The following is a 15,461-nucleotide window of genomic DNA, read 5'->3' on the forward strand; positions in this document are numbered from 1 at the left end:
ATATTTCCCTCAGATGTTGCCCCCAGGTGGGCATAATGATTTGTTAAAAGCTATAGAGCGTAGTTTCTGAGTAGTGTGAGATATAATTTGAATGACACGTTAAGCCAAAATAACTTAAATTAAGTAGAAGTTCAAGAGTTTCAGTGTCAAGTATACACAGTAACCTTTCTTTTTCTTCACCCACAACTCAGATTTCTTTGTTTTTTTCTCTTCACAATTCATTACTACCTGTCAAAAATGCTTAGGATGATCAGATTTGTATCAGGCCTTGGTTGAATTCCCTCCATTTGTTTCAATCTAAACACAGTCAGATCGCTCAGAGAGCAGGGGAAAAGAGGGCGGGTCCACACCTGCAGTGAAACGCTGAAGGGGGGTGACAGAAACTTTTCTGCTCAGCTGTTTCTTTCTCTATGAATGAATTGCTAATTATGTCATATCACGCATGTCGTGTATGACAGGTAAATAATGCTAAAGACAGGCGCTCATTTTCTTCATGACAAACCATTTAAAGTGTATTATTACCCGTCCTACTAGAACAAAGTCAGTCCTGTAAGTCATGCAACATGCGAGAGTCATACAGTCACACAACTGAGCAGAATGAAAGCAGAGCTCAGCCAGGTGGGGGAAGCTCTGTGAGTGTGCGTGCATGAGTGAGTGTTTAATAGGCGTACTTTGACTGTAGCACGAAAGGGCTTCCTGAAGTCCATTGATGTTTAATTGAAGCAGTGTGTCTGCTCTGCAGATGTGTGTGGAGGCGCATGCCAAGCGTGGTGCTGCTCTGGACTCCCTGCAGTGCTATCATATGTAATGTGTGTTTGCCTCCCCTTTGACAGGCTCTGGTCGATACGACTCCTTTCCAAGCAGTCAGCTGTTATGGCCTTATTCTGCTGCTGTATAAATCTTTCTTATGTACCCCTGCTGCGTTTCTTTTACGTGTTTTCTTGGTTTGTTTGTGTGTGGTTTTGGACTTGTGCATGTAAGAAAAGAAAAACTTCGGGCCTTTTGGACATGATTTTCTCTCCTCCTTTTGTTCCCGAAGGTGTGAAAACAGCAGCTTGTTTTCCTTTCTGCCTCTCTGGCTGACATTGTACTTCACATATTGGTTTCTGCATGTTTCTCAGCCACCTGTGTTGGGAGCAAGACATTTGACTTCTAACCCTTCAACTGATGACCCAGAGATAAAAAGAGGTCAAGTAGGCCTCTGACAGACCAGCAGCTACTGCTGCTCAGCTGTTCGCACTTTTTTGGCTCCTGTGTTTTCTTGTTGTGATTGTAGGTCATCTATAATGACAGTTGAACAGTTTATAAGCATTGCAATTTAGTTCATTTCTTGTTGTCATGTTGTCAATTATAAGTTGTCATGGCAAATTAATATGAACTTGAAAATGAACCCTCTAATTGTTGATCAACATACTAGGAAAAAAAATGAATTCATTTTCATTATAGTTTAGGTCATTTATCAAGCAAATCAATGTGGGAAAAGCCCAGTTTCTGCTTCTCAGATGTGAGGATTTGCTGCTTTTCATTGTCAATAAAATCTCTTTTAATTTGCTCAAACAAAAGAACTACTGTACTTGTAATGGACATATGCCAATGCTTCAGAGTAAGATTGCATAAGGTTGCATGTGTGGTATTGTTGTTAGCTGGTCAACACGCCAGGTATTCTCAGTTTTTAGCCTCTCTTATTTGTCCTGCAACAGCAAACATAAAAGCATGCCATCTCGTGTGTGTGTGTGTGTGTGTGTGTGTGTGTGTGTGTGTGTGTGTGTGTGTGTGGTGGGTGTGTTGTGTGTGTGTGTGTGTGTGTGTGTGTGTGTGTGTGTGTGTGTGTGTGTGTGTGTGTGTGTGTGTGTGTGTGTGTGTGTGTGTGTGTGTGTGTGTGTGTGTGTGTGTGTGTGTGTGTGTGTGTGTGTGTGTGTGTGTGTGTGTGTGTGTGGGGGCTTGTCTTATTTATGAGGTCAGCTGTGCTGGAAGAATGAGAAAAGAGGTGAGCCAGACCAGCCAACACACATATCTTCTCTCAAGTTCCTTGAGCCCTCACCACACACACACACACACACACACATACACACTCATCCGTGTCCTAACACATACAGTCAAGTAAATACAGTCGGCTCTGCGTCTGTCTGCTGGGAAGGAAGTGCCGTTGCTCTGATGGATGTTGGTACTGTTGGCTAGACACCCATCCCCCCCTCTCCGTTTCCCGCTCCGTCTTTCTCCTTCTATCAATGCCCATTGTGCCTGTTTACCAGATTACAGTCCACAGTGCTTTGATGGAATTATGGCTGTTTAAAGCAGACTTACTTTTAGTTTTCAGCCGGAAGTGGACACATGTCCTACAGTGAACCCACTGCCTCAGGATGCAGATCAACTAAACGTAAAATGTGGCTCCTTGGGCCTGAAATTTGTTGCATATTTGTGACGGTAGGTACAAAAAATTCAAGACTATCTTTTTTTTCTCAACTTTCATAATTATGCCAATGTTTGATATCATCCGTAGAGCAAAGCTCCTCAGATATTACATTAGACACACAGGACAGATAGTGAGAGTTTAAAACAGCAGCTTGTAAATTCAATCACAATTCCTAGTGGAGTTTTCTTGTAAACTAATGCCAGTATAAATATTTATAGTCAGTGTTTCCCACAAAAACACATTGAGGCCCAACAAATGCATTTCCTTTCTCACAAAACATTTGCAAAGTATTCTGAAACTTGCGTACATTTTCGGGACATTGCTACCTTATTTTGCCTGTTACCACCACCCACTGTAGATCAGTGAAACAGGATGAAAGATCTCTTTCACGTACGTGTGCATCCTTGTTTGAGTGTGAGTAGAGTTTAAGATGTAAAGAAAACGAGGACCCGATCATCAAAATGTTGCTCCATAGTGCCGCTGGTGGTCAAAAGTTCCACATCCATCACTCGCCATGTCTAACTGAATCTAACTGTAACAATCCACACCGACTCAGAGACCTGTGCAAGAGATGCACCTCCATCCAAAGGTTGATGCTTAACGTGATAAAAAGAGAAGCAAAAAAGGGAAAGACAACACAGACAAGAAGTTGAACATGCAACGTATTCATTAAAATTGTATCAAACAAGAGAACGAAATCATTAATTAAACCGATACATTCTGAATTATTTTCTTCTGTTTGCTGGGACTCTGGGGGAGAATTGATCCATTCAGGGCTCAGATGAACATAAACGTGGGTCTCATCAGCGTATATGCGAACACTAATATTTTCTCTCCACATTCAAAGGAAACCTACGAGGCATCATTGTTTAGCAAAAGCTCCAAGATGGCCTGGTATGGGATTTGTGTTGTGTAAAGGAAAGCACAACACTGATGTCTATGTGCATGCCAGTGTGGTTGTGTGTGTGCGCTGGTGTTGCTGTGGTGTCACCGGGCTGTCGCGGACCTTTTGTCCAGCTCTGAGTTATGTGAAGCTGGATCTCCGTCCCCCGTCTTTGTCTGGCCCTGCTCTCCGTGCTCTCCCGCGGGCCGGCGCCCCTCGTCCTATTTGTCGTGTTCTCTTAATTGTGGACCACAATGCCGTGACCCCACGACCTTTTCCAACAACGAGGAAATTAATAGTGCTCCTCCCATCACACTCTCCGCCAGTCATACAGCCAATGAGGGAGCCGCGTGTTTTTTTTTTGCTCGCATCTTGCTTCGGCCAAAGAAAACGCACAGAAAAAACACACACACTACTCGTCCAATGATATCAATGACAGCCAATGACAACAACACACACTTTGTAAAGAAACACAAACACACACATTTCTTTCACAGCGAGAGTTGGGGCAGACACCAACTTTTTCAGCCCGACAACAGCTGCAGTGTTGGTTGCTGGTAGCAGCAGTAGCCATGGCAATGGCAAGGAACCCTATAAAGGGATCTTCCATTTGAAGGATGTCCAGGGACCAGACAGAAAGAGCGGAGGGGGGGGGGATATTAGGTGCACTCACTTAAGGACACCCAACACCCTTGGTCATTAACACGACAGATGAAATGACATGAGTAGCATCAACAAACCAGATTGGGCCACTGAACACATCCGTCTAATGCCCCTAAATCATGAATTGGTGCTGCCAGAGAGAACGGCATCCCATCTACTCTTTTGTGCTATTAAGACTTTTGTGATTCTTATCTATTTTTAAAGGAATAAAGAGGGGGGAAAAAACAAAAACAACTCCACCTTCTGAAGGGAAAACTAAACCTGTATGAGTTTATTCTCTATGCTCAAGATCCTAAAAGTGGAACGGTGAGTGTTAGATGAAGTTTTAACAAGTACAAAAAGTTTCAAACATAATGATAGGTGGCCTTCACAAAGCCCTCTCTCATTCATCCAACAGTCTAAAAACAATCTGCCTCATGCATTTGGCTAAATTAAATAAAGATTTAAGGTTTTTAAATGGAAACCAGTTCAAACCAAAAAGGAAGTGATGAGAAGAAAATAAACTGTTGCTGTTTTTGCTTATCTTGTCCTTTTGGTGCTGAAGAAACTAAAATGTTGCTAAAATGTTGTGGACAGTTTGGTATGTCAAATGTTATTTTGGGCTATTAAGGTCCTTTAGTTTTGTTGCTATTCTCAGTGTGCAAAGCCTGTCCAGGATAAACAAGGCTCAAACCCAGTTTTGGGTCAGAAATGTTATTCTCCAGAAAAGTCCCCAAAGAATCCATTAAGTCCGGCAGCTTGAATGTGGTCCAGTCTTGTCACAAACTTAATGGATGGCGTAGTTCTGGAACTACACAGCCAATTCTGTACAAAGTTGTGTTAAAAAATCTGAAGAAAAGACTGCTGAGAGACGAGGCAGCAAGTGGCACATTCCTCCAATCAGGTGTTTCATTGGAAAAGAGGACTTGCCACTCATCACCGTAACTTAAATGTACTTGAGTCTCGTCAGATCACATTGATCCAAGTCAAAGATCACGGAATTGTGAAATCAGATTGCAGGTTTCTGTTGTGTATTTTGCTGCAAGTAAAATGGTTAGCCTATTAAAATGAACAAAGACTTGTTTCATTATGAAATGTGACGGCAGATCTTTCCCTCTCTGGCTAACAGGTTATCTACCGCACTCTCCCAAAGTGGGAGTACCTGGATCCGTTCGGGGTGGAGGGCCAGCAGCAGCTGAGGGTGACCAATGTCCGAATCCGACTGCTGAAGCATCAGTTGTGTCCCTGCCAGGCCAAAGACCTTGCCTCCGCAAACAAAGCTCTGCCAACCCAACACTTTGCCATCTACGACCTTATAGTGAAGGGAAGCTGCTTCTGTAACGGACACGCGGAGCAGTGTGTTCCTGCATCGGGCTACCAGCCCATCAGAGACCGCACCAACCATGTGGTAAGAGATGAGTGTGGTGTCATTGTAGAATTAGAAAGCACTTGTTTACTCTACAAATAGCACTATAAAATGTTACTTTACTTTACTACTAAAGGGCACTCTGTGCAGTTTTCTTATAACATACTTATGTTTGCATGCAGTGTTTCATACCACAACACATTGGGCCCTATCTTGCACCCGGCGCAAAGCCTGACGCAAGTGTCTTTGCTAGTTTGAGACCGACGCGGTTGTCAATTTACCATCCAGCGCCCAAGTTGTTAAAATACCGAATGCACCTGCGCCCATCTTTGCGCCAATGGGTGTTCTCGCCATACAGGGAGGTGTGTTCAGGTGAATTCTTAGCGTGTTGCTCTTTTGAGGCAGCGGGAAGTAGTTGCGCCATTGACCAACAAAAACCTGGTCTAAAGTCAGTAAAGCAGCATTTCATTGTTATTTTAACAGCACATTAGTAAAATGCGACTAGGCTTATGCACAGAGTGCACACTATGCTTGTTACACAGAGGTAGGGAAGCGCAGCAGCACACAAACATGCAAAAGATTACAAATAAACATATGACGGTGAAAATCTGCCATCATAACAGCAATGTGCCAAGGTACAAATGGGCCTGGCTGTTAAAGGGAATGGTAGATGACACACTGATTGGTTTATTGCATGTTACGCCCAAAACACACCTATGATTAATTATTGAGACACTAAGAACAACCCTTTTGAACCATGCGGCCGACACACGAACCCTTCTTTCCGACGTCAAACTAGCAAAGATTGATTTGGACCTGCACCACGCGCTACCCGCCATGCACTCAGATCGTTAAAAGAGAGCCCATTGTGTTTTTTCTGACAGGTCTTCTTACTTGCCTTTTGCTGGATCATTGTTACATTATTGGCGCGTTAATGCCACCATTAGTTTAATAGCAGGAAACTAAGGGACGTCATATTCTGTAACACCCATTCATTTAATAGACCAGTAGTACCATTAATTCAATAGACCAGTAGTACCATTCATTTAGTAGGCCTAGCTAGCAACTGTTGGGAGGTTTCCAGCCAATAAACTAGATGTCCTAAAAAGGTTTAGTCCTTTATCCCTCCTTTACTAAATACTGGACCGTATTTACAGTCCATACTGGCCAATTTATTTGAGTCTTTTACTTGCATTATGCATTATACATATTGCCTTGAAGTTCCCACAAGGAAAGGAACAAAGTTGCATCCAAAGTGACAATTAAATAATTACATAACTGTCCGAAATCTCAATTTACTGCTAACTACAGAGTTGACTATTTAGAGAATCCTTGACCTTAACAAACAAATCTAAACTCATGGTCTACTTAGTAGACTTGTTTTGTTTGTATTAAGAAAATAGCAATGCTCCTCTATATTTCCAATGCAAATGAGCTTGTTTTAAGCATTGATGCTGTGATACTGAAGCACCACTGTTCCTTCTTTCTGTTTTGACATTTCTTTCACTTGTTTTGATATTCATCATGAAGTAATCACACCCCATGGGCAGGCTTCTCACTTGTTCTAGGAAGATTATAAGGCTTGATACTTACAGACTTAACAGCATGCTCACTTTGTGTTGGCAGTCTTAATGACAGACTAAAGGAGGGGTGGTGAGAGGGAGGAACACCTTTCCCTCTCGTGCTTCCTCTGTTCTTCTGAATCCGTCTGGTCAGATAAATTACTGCCTTTCCTGTTCATAACAAACCCAAGATATGTAGATATTGATTCACGGGTTAAGGACGGTGTTGATGTGTTGATAAAGGTGTGAACAGAAACGAGTGATCCAGGGTTTTTCCTAGAGTAGTATTTCAGAGTTCATGCTCTTATCGTAGCCATCTCCACAAACAGAAATGTCTGTTCTGCTGTAGCGAGGCTCGACTTGGAAAGTAAGCGTCAACAAGGACTTTCCTTTACAACTTATATAAGCAAAGACATTTAGACGGATAAACAATAGTACTCCATCAATATATACTGTAGTAACAGATTGTTGAGGCTGATATGTGATATGCGTTTAGTTTACACTACTTTTTCTCCATAAAGTCCTAACATTTTTTATATGGATCTTTTGTTTTTTTTTAAATAATTGTGACCAAGATATGCACTGAAATTAACATTTTAGCTTCTCTCTTTGATTATATTTTGTATTATTGATATGAATCTGCAAAGTAACTAAAGATATATCAAATAAATGTAGCAGAGTAAAAAGTACAATATATGCCTGTGAGATGTTGTAACATATAACATAGCAGAAAATAGATATAGTCAACTAAAGCACGTCTACTTTCTAGTCTGTTTAACATCCTATAAGTTATTTAGAGCATGAAAGGAAAAAATGTCATGCAAATTGTAACTAATTAGCTCCTAAAAATCACATTCTGACAAGCAGCTTAAAAAACACTCATATCTTATCTTGATATGAAGGAGATGAAAACGTTTGGTAGGCCTATTAAACGTGATAAATGAACGCGACGATTCATGTGTTTTCCTTGCTGATAATAGCGGTTTTGTAATGAAGCTGCTCATAGCCGATTTATTGGACACAATCTTTAAATCCGACTATTTCCATGCCAAGAAATTCCAAGTGGCTCTACTGAGTGTTTTCATCAGGATTTCCTTCTTTTGAGGGTGAAAAATCCTCTGAAGCAGTCTTTAGACCGCGGGGCTGTAAAACCCTCCTCTGCACGCCAGGATAACAATAATAATAACAATAATCGATCTTTTTTTTTTCATGTGTGGTTAAAATTTAATTTTTTTTCCACAAATATTAGTCTAACTTTTTCCAGGACTGAAAGTTTGAACAGTAAATCCTTCTTAACTGTCCTCGTAACATTACCTCAGGTCATCGGAGCGTCACTGTGCCGTGGGCCATGTGGGTAGCATTCGATAAACACACAGATGTTATATAAGGGACCTTTTTCAGCAGTTTTATCAGCAGTTTGTTTTGTGTCTCCGTTTCGACCCAGAGCCGCTGTTTTCTGGTAAAACCCAAACAAGCAGAGTAGCACAAGATGGGAGATGAGGGCAGAGATTACCAATCAGTCAGGGAAGGGAAGGGAGTGTGCAGGGATGGAAGAAGTATTTAGATTTAAAAGTAGAAGTATTAGAAGTAAAAGTACCAATACCACACTTTGAAACTACTCCGCTACAAGTAAAATGCCTCCATTCTTAACCTCACGTAAGGAAAAGTATTATCAGCAAAATGGACTTAATTTATCAAAATACTCACTGTGCAGTAAAATGTTCCCTGTGAGGTTTTTTCTAATGTATCTGATGTTTTTGAATTAATGTTCCTGCATGAATGTGTATGTTGCGTTTTACTGCTGTAGATGTTTATGGTTGGGCTCATTTATCTCCGTCATATACTGTTTAATCTACAGCAATGCATAATATTCTTTATGATCAGCGTATGTTGTTAGCGTGGCTGTCCTGTCCTGTTAGCTGTCCTATGTCTAAAAAGTCAACTTCTCATAGTGTCAGAAAAACAGCCCTGTTTTTAGCCAAGAGGCCTTTAAAGACTTTAATTTAGCTTAAGAAGGAAGATAATTTTCTCAACACATAAAGGGACACTTCACTTCAACATCAACACATCTGGAGATACATGGTTTGCACTGGACAGGAAGGGGATGAAAAACTGTCATTTGAAAAGCTGTCAGATAAATGTAGTGGAGTAAAAGTACAGTATTTGCCTCAGATAGTGGCTTAAAAGTATAAAGTTACATAAAATGCTTACTTAACTTATTAATAAATGTACTTACTGGTCTTCCTTTACACTTAACATACAGAGCAGCCTTATAGTCTTCTCTCTGCATATCCAGTATGTACAGTATGTGCTGTTTGTTTGGTCTGCATTGTGTTTGTTGTGTTTGTGGTGTGTGTGCTTAAGCATGCAGTGTTTTGTCTGCTCTAAGTGTGTGTGTGTGTGTGTGTGTGGGTGGTGTTGTGTGGGTGGGTGTGTGTGGGTTTGTGTTTGTGTGTGTTGGTGAAAGTGGCCTCTTGTACGTCGAGTCATTACTGCTCAGACACTGTAAAACGTAGACGGAAATAGTTTTTGCAGTTCAGGTTGATTACACTGTCTATTAGTATGCCACAAAGCCACACAGCACACACACACACACACACACACACCCACACACACACAAACACACACACACACACACACACACACACACACACACACACACACTTACACACACATAATGACATCAAGGGACAACTACTGGAGCGTTTGCAGCAATTAGTCCAGTCAGGATGTGTGTGTTCTCTTTTTATCAGAATTTAACTGCCTTGTTTTACATCTTTCTGTACCTCTTTCCTTTCTTTCATTTCATATCTTTGACTTACATCTTCCTTAACATATTTTCCTCAGTCTGTTATATACAGTTAATGTCTATTTATAAGGAAAAGCCTACAAGAGGAGAGTTACTCAGTCTGTAACACACATAACATGCTGTCTCTACTGTTTTACTGGCTTGTCATTAAGGAGGAGGTTTAATGCAAAAGAAAATCAAGTTCAATAGTTGAATGTCATTTTACCTTCTTTTTATTGTATATCTCCTTAGCATTTGAATCTGATGTGTTGATATGATAATATGCAGTTTGATAGCAACATATAGGGATTAACCAATATGACCAATATGAGGAATTGGAGGCACTAAAGTGGTATTATTATTACCAAGTATTGGAAATAACACCAGATTTTTAGTATTGACTATTACATTCATAGTTTTCTGATTCATGAGATATCATTTTGTGCCTTTGTTAAGATCCCCATTGTTACCCTATTTATTCATAGCAGTCTTATTTTATCTGAACATCCTAAAATATGTTTCTGGCTACATGTTTGGATTTGGATTTAATTACAAGTTTCCGAAAAAATGTTATCCGTCATACAATCATTAGCATCACACAACAGTCCAACTCTGCTGTGTCCTCTGTATGGCCGAGTTTACACGGTTGCGTGTGTGCAGCTCTCAGTGTGTACATGTGTTAATTGTCCCGTATCACGGTATGGTAAACATGTGAAATGGGTTGAAATACCAGCTGTCTGGACCTGAGCCAGCTGCTGCTACTGCCCTTTTCCCATTTCTTCTTTCCCATTTCTCCCCCCCCCCCCCCCCCTCATTTCCCCCACTCTTTTCCACTTTTCCAATAATTACTACTTCTTTTTCATTTTTGCAATATGTGTCATTAGTCTCCTGCCTCCCTTTTTCCTGGACCTCTCATTTATGCAATTGCTTCCCCCTTATTAGTGGGATTTGAAATGGTGTAAAATCAGTCATGTGTGTGCATGTGTTCACCCCACATTGCAGGACTTATCTGGGGTCAGAAACATGTTGGCTTTATTCTTAGCATGTATGTTGTTAACTCTATACTAGACGGTGGTTTTGTGTGAACCTGAGCCGTCTAACACAGTGGGAAACAAATACGAGACTAGGTGTTTTTTTGTGCATTTGCAGTTATTTTTGTGTTTTTGTGGTGTGTGTGTGGTGTGTGTGTGTGTGTGTGTGTGTGTGTGTGTGTGTGTGTGTGTGTGTGTGTGTGTGTGTGGTGTTGTGTGTGTGTGTGTCCTCCCTTACAGTTGCATGGTGTAACGCAAACAAATAAAGAGCTTCCTCAGATGCCTTGTCCCCTCCCTTTCTTCAATCATTATCCAGCATGCATGGCATTCCAGCTCACAGGAATGACAAGGAGATTGTTATTGTGCTCTCAGCGCTGCATACTTGTACTCTTCTCATACACATACACACACACACATACACATACACACACACAGGCTTTTCAAACCAGAGGCCCGTTCTTGTTTCCAGTGATGAAGCCAAACAATCAATCTCCATTCACTATTACTAATTTTCAGGCGAGGGAGTACAAGAGACAAGGAGAGAGAGATGGAGTGAAAGGAAGTGGAGAAGAGGAGGGAGAGAGTTGTAGAAAACAAGATAGAAAGAAGAAGAAATGCAGAGTATGAAATCTAAGAGGAACCCCCAACATACTTGTCCTTACGTGGGAAACTTTGCTCTCCATCACAGTGACCTCTTTGTTCCTCCCTTCTATCCATCTCTACCTCTGGCTGTCATTTTGCTAGTCGCTAATGAGCTCTCCCCCCCCCCTCTCTCTCTCTCAGGTCCATGGGAAGTGTGTGTGCAGACACAACACTGCAGGTAATCACTGCGAGCGCTGCGCTCCTCTCTACAACGACCGACCCTGGCAGCCCGCCGACGGTCTGACGGGCGCGCCGCACGAATGTCGGAGTGAGTCGCACCTTTTCCATCACAAGAACTTGTCATGCTTCCTGAAAAAGTTCCTAAAAGATCATTTAATAACGTGATTCTCAAATCAAGTTCCAGGTAGTTTCATGTAGGGCTAGCAGTGCTGTTGATGATGATAGGTCGATCAAGTGTGGTGTCATTGCCACAACAACAAACTTAACAGTAACCTCTTCTTACTAAAGCCTTTGCAAAAACAGCAACAGCTAGTAGAAAACTCATCTTGAACAAAGCATTATATCCAAGCCCTGATGAGGATTTAGAGAGAAGATAAAGCTATAAAGACAAGCAGCATTTGGGAGAATTTGGGTGCACCAAATGGCAAACCAGGTGGAAAGGTTAAGAAAATAAAACAAATTGAGAGAAGCAGCAGTCCGTTTTGCACCTTAACAAGCTTTTTTCTTCAGTGTCAAATTCGTAAAATGTGAGGCTTTCTTATTTTTACATTACATGGGATTTAGCTGACGCTTTTATCTAAAGCGACTTCCAATTAAGTGCTTTCAACCGTGAAGGTGCAAACTCCAACAAGTAGTAGTACAAGTACATTAGCTTTAAATATGCAAAACTACAAAGAGACATATGAAAGTGCAGCTATAAATAACAACTGTATATATGTTTATCCGAGGTGTAGAGAGAGGAGTTTTTAGCCTTAGGCAGAAGATGCGTAGGCTTTCAGCCATCCTGATGTCAATAGGGAGCGCTTTCCACTTATTTTTGTTACTTATATTCCATTTCTTTGTAGAAAGTTACCAGTTGTGGGGAATTTAACGTAGTTCCTGGAACAAATGTACTTTTGTACATCAATCTTCAGAGCTGTAATGCCAAGTTTTTATTGTAAAGAAATGCTCCACCAAAAAAGGTGGCTCCTCTAAGGAGGACATCGGCTACAGTCCATTTGGTTTCCCAACAGAGACGCAGTAAAGCCTTAAAATGTCCATAAATACTTATTTTTAGTAGAGCTTTGGCGCTGTAAAGAGGCAATCATGTGATGTGAAAATACAGTATAGTACAGATATATTGAAGAGAAAGTATAAGAAACTACAAACCTTTCCTGTGTTTCCTTTCAAGCCTACAGGAAATGACGGTTAGACCCTCAAAAAATATGGAATATGTGCCTCACAAAAGTCATTTTAGATCTAATGCTTTTCACAGACAATAAACAGATAAATATATGTCCAATCAATAGACCAATATCTGCCCTGTATAATAGTCTAAGGATGCAGGGGCTGACCAACTGACAGTTATGTCCTTGTTGCTGATTGTTGATTTCTCCCTGTTCACACCAGAGTGTAAGTGTAACGGACACGCTCAGAGCTGCCATTTTGACTGGACGGCGTGGCGTGAGTCTGGCCAGCGCGGCGGAGGCGTTTGTGACTGTCTGCACAACACTGAAGGACATCAGTGTCAGAAATGCAAAGCTGGCTTCTACAGAGACCCCCAGAGACCAGAAACAGCCCCTGACTCCTGCAAACGTAATATACACACACCAGTCACATCTTACTAAACCTGTTGCTCATCATAACAACGTGGCTGTCAAATGAGATGACTTCAGGAATTTCACATATGCAAATCAGATGCAGGGATGTTGCCTTACCCTACCTTCTTGCAAACCGCAATGTAAAACACACTGTAAAATGTCATGTAGCATAATTAATCACACAAACCTTGACAAAATGTTCTGGTGTGAATCATAACATTATTCTCATACACACCACACTGGCACAGCGTTCTCATTCCTACAAGGAATGCTGAGAAATGAGATCACAAGCTGGGACGTGCTGGATAACGCTGATACCTGATGGGCACCTGGCCCTGTGTGTGTGTGTGTGTGTGTGTGTGTGTGTGTGTGTGTGTGTGTGTGTGTGTGTGTGTGTGTGTGTGCATCAGCAGACGGCAACTTTTACACCGTAGTTAATCTCAGATGGTGGCATCCCGACGTCTTGACTCAAAGCTCAACACATAAACCCCTGCGTGTCCATCTCAGTTTGTTTTGCCATTTTTCATGCGTGACTCAGACCTTGGTAGCTTAAGGTAATCATTGGTAGTAGTGTGGAGTGTCTCCTGTTGTGTGTGTGTGTGTGTGTGTATGTGTGTGTTTGTGTGTGAGAGCGGCGTGCTGCCCTCCGGTGATGAGATGAGTCTTAAGTAAACACATGATAGTCATCCATAAACACAGAGCAGTGGCTACATTCCCCGTCTGATTATGTGTCAGATTTGACCCAGCGAGCTCAGTTCTGCAGGTATGCTGGACAAGATTACTTGTGTGTGTGTGTGTGTGTGTGTGTGTGTGTGTGTGTTCACATGCCAACACACTGAATTTCAAACTGTTTGGAACTGTCAAATTCCAGCAGACCATTCATAAACATCTAGGGGAGAATATGTTACCTATTAGCCCAATTGTGTAGGCTCAGTTGGGGTGTCATGCATGCTTTATTTCTTATTTCTTTAATTTAAACGTTGTGTTAGGCACTCGCAAACATAATAGCTTTCTGATATATCCACATTCCACTACAACACAAGTTGCATAATGTTAAAATACCTCAGCTCAACAGAGCTATAACAGCTTGTAACAGCTTACAGAAATATAGTTAGCTTAAAACTGACGTGAAGTGTGATGACAAATGTCAGTGCACACCTAATGTTAGACATACTGAGTGTCAACATCGCTTTCTGCTGATGCCTCACGTTTTATTGCCTGTATCCACTTTTGTAGCTCAGTTTTTTTTTAGTTTGGCAGCTCATACAAACTATGGGTTCTGTACCCTTTTGGTAGTTCATCCAACCACACGGCAGCTTTTACGCATTTTTCTGTTGTTTGCTAGCTGACAGAATTGACAAGGAGGCACCTTAACGCAATACAAAGTCAACACAGAGCGATGAATTGTTTTCCCCTCCGGTGTGGGCTGGAGTTAAATCTGTATCTCTATGGTGAACATGGTAAACATCATGCCCACTTAGCATTAGCGTGAAAGCGTTATCATTGCGAGCATGTTAGCATGCTGACGTTAGCATTAAACTCGTTAAGCGTCACAGAGCTGCTATTATGGTCTAGCTTTCCCTCATACATCTTTAAACTTGTCACAATCATATAGCGTGTACACCAACCAGCATGAATACTTACTACTTCTACTTATTTACTTTTACATTTTTATTTAAAGCTTAAGAGTCCATTTGCATTGATTCAAGATCTTCTATTGGAGCAGATGTATGCCAACATGACACACCCTTATTCGATTGTTGTTATCAATATTTTATTAGTTTTTATTAGTATTTATGTCTTTATTTAAGATCATAAAGTTTAGGTGTGTCACTTATCTGATAAGGTAGAAAATTGATGCACCACCTTTTTTTTTTTTTTAAAAGCAGACATGTCATAGGTTTGGATTTCAGTGATTGGGTTGGGTGTCGTATGTGGGGGGGGTTTTTTGCACCTAAAAACTCACCTGTGGATGGGGATTGGAGGGCTAATGATCCTCACTGACAGCTGACTGACAGAAAGAAGGAGCGATGGCATTGCTTTGGAGAACCCCTTAGACGAAGGTAGGCTACAGGTTGTGAAATCCCGCTGACAATGGAGGAATTTCCCTCCATCGTGAGGAACATTTTCTTCATACCAGGCTTCGAGGGGCCCTGGAAAGAAAACACTCCTGTCAAGCTTATACACACCGAAACTCTTTAGAGGGGAGGGGGGTGGTTTACAATGTCTGTTTATATATACATGTGTGTGGGGGGTTTGTTGTCTACACTTGTTGCTCAGGCAGGTGTCTTGTCATGTCTCATGAAGTTTTCAATGTCAGAGCTCTTCTAGCTATACACACACACACACACACACACACAAAGACAAACACACA

The 15,461-nt window shown here is 41.4% G+C and overlaps 1 protein-coding gene across 1 annotated transcript in view; it reads left to right on the plus strand.

Moving 5' to 3' along the window:
* ntn4 (netrin 4) overlaps nt 1–15,461 on the plus strand; it is a 24,511-nt gene that overhangs the window by 3,083 nt on the left and 5,967 nt on the right. The window contains exons 3-5 of the mRNA XM_032505637.1: nt 5,068–5,346; nt 11,469–11,595; nt 12,897–13,082. Coding sequence (XP_032361528.1) covers nt 5,068–5,346; nt 11,469–11,595; nt 12,897–13,082 — 592 coding nt within the window. The remainder of the gene's footprint in view (nt 1–5,067; nt 5,347–11,468; nt 11,596–12,896; nt 13,083–15,461) is intronic.

The sequence above is a fragment of the Etheostoma spectabile genome, chromosome 23, assembly GCF_008692095.1.
Source record: "Etheostoma spectabile isolate EspeVRDwgs_2016 chromosome 23, UIUC_Espe_1.0, whole genome shotgun sequence".
NCBI classification, from domain to species: domain Eukaryota; kingdom Metazoa; phylum Chordata; class Actinopteri; order Perciformes; family Percidae; genus Etheostoma; species Etheostoma spectabile.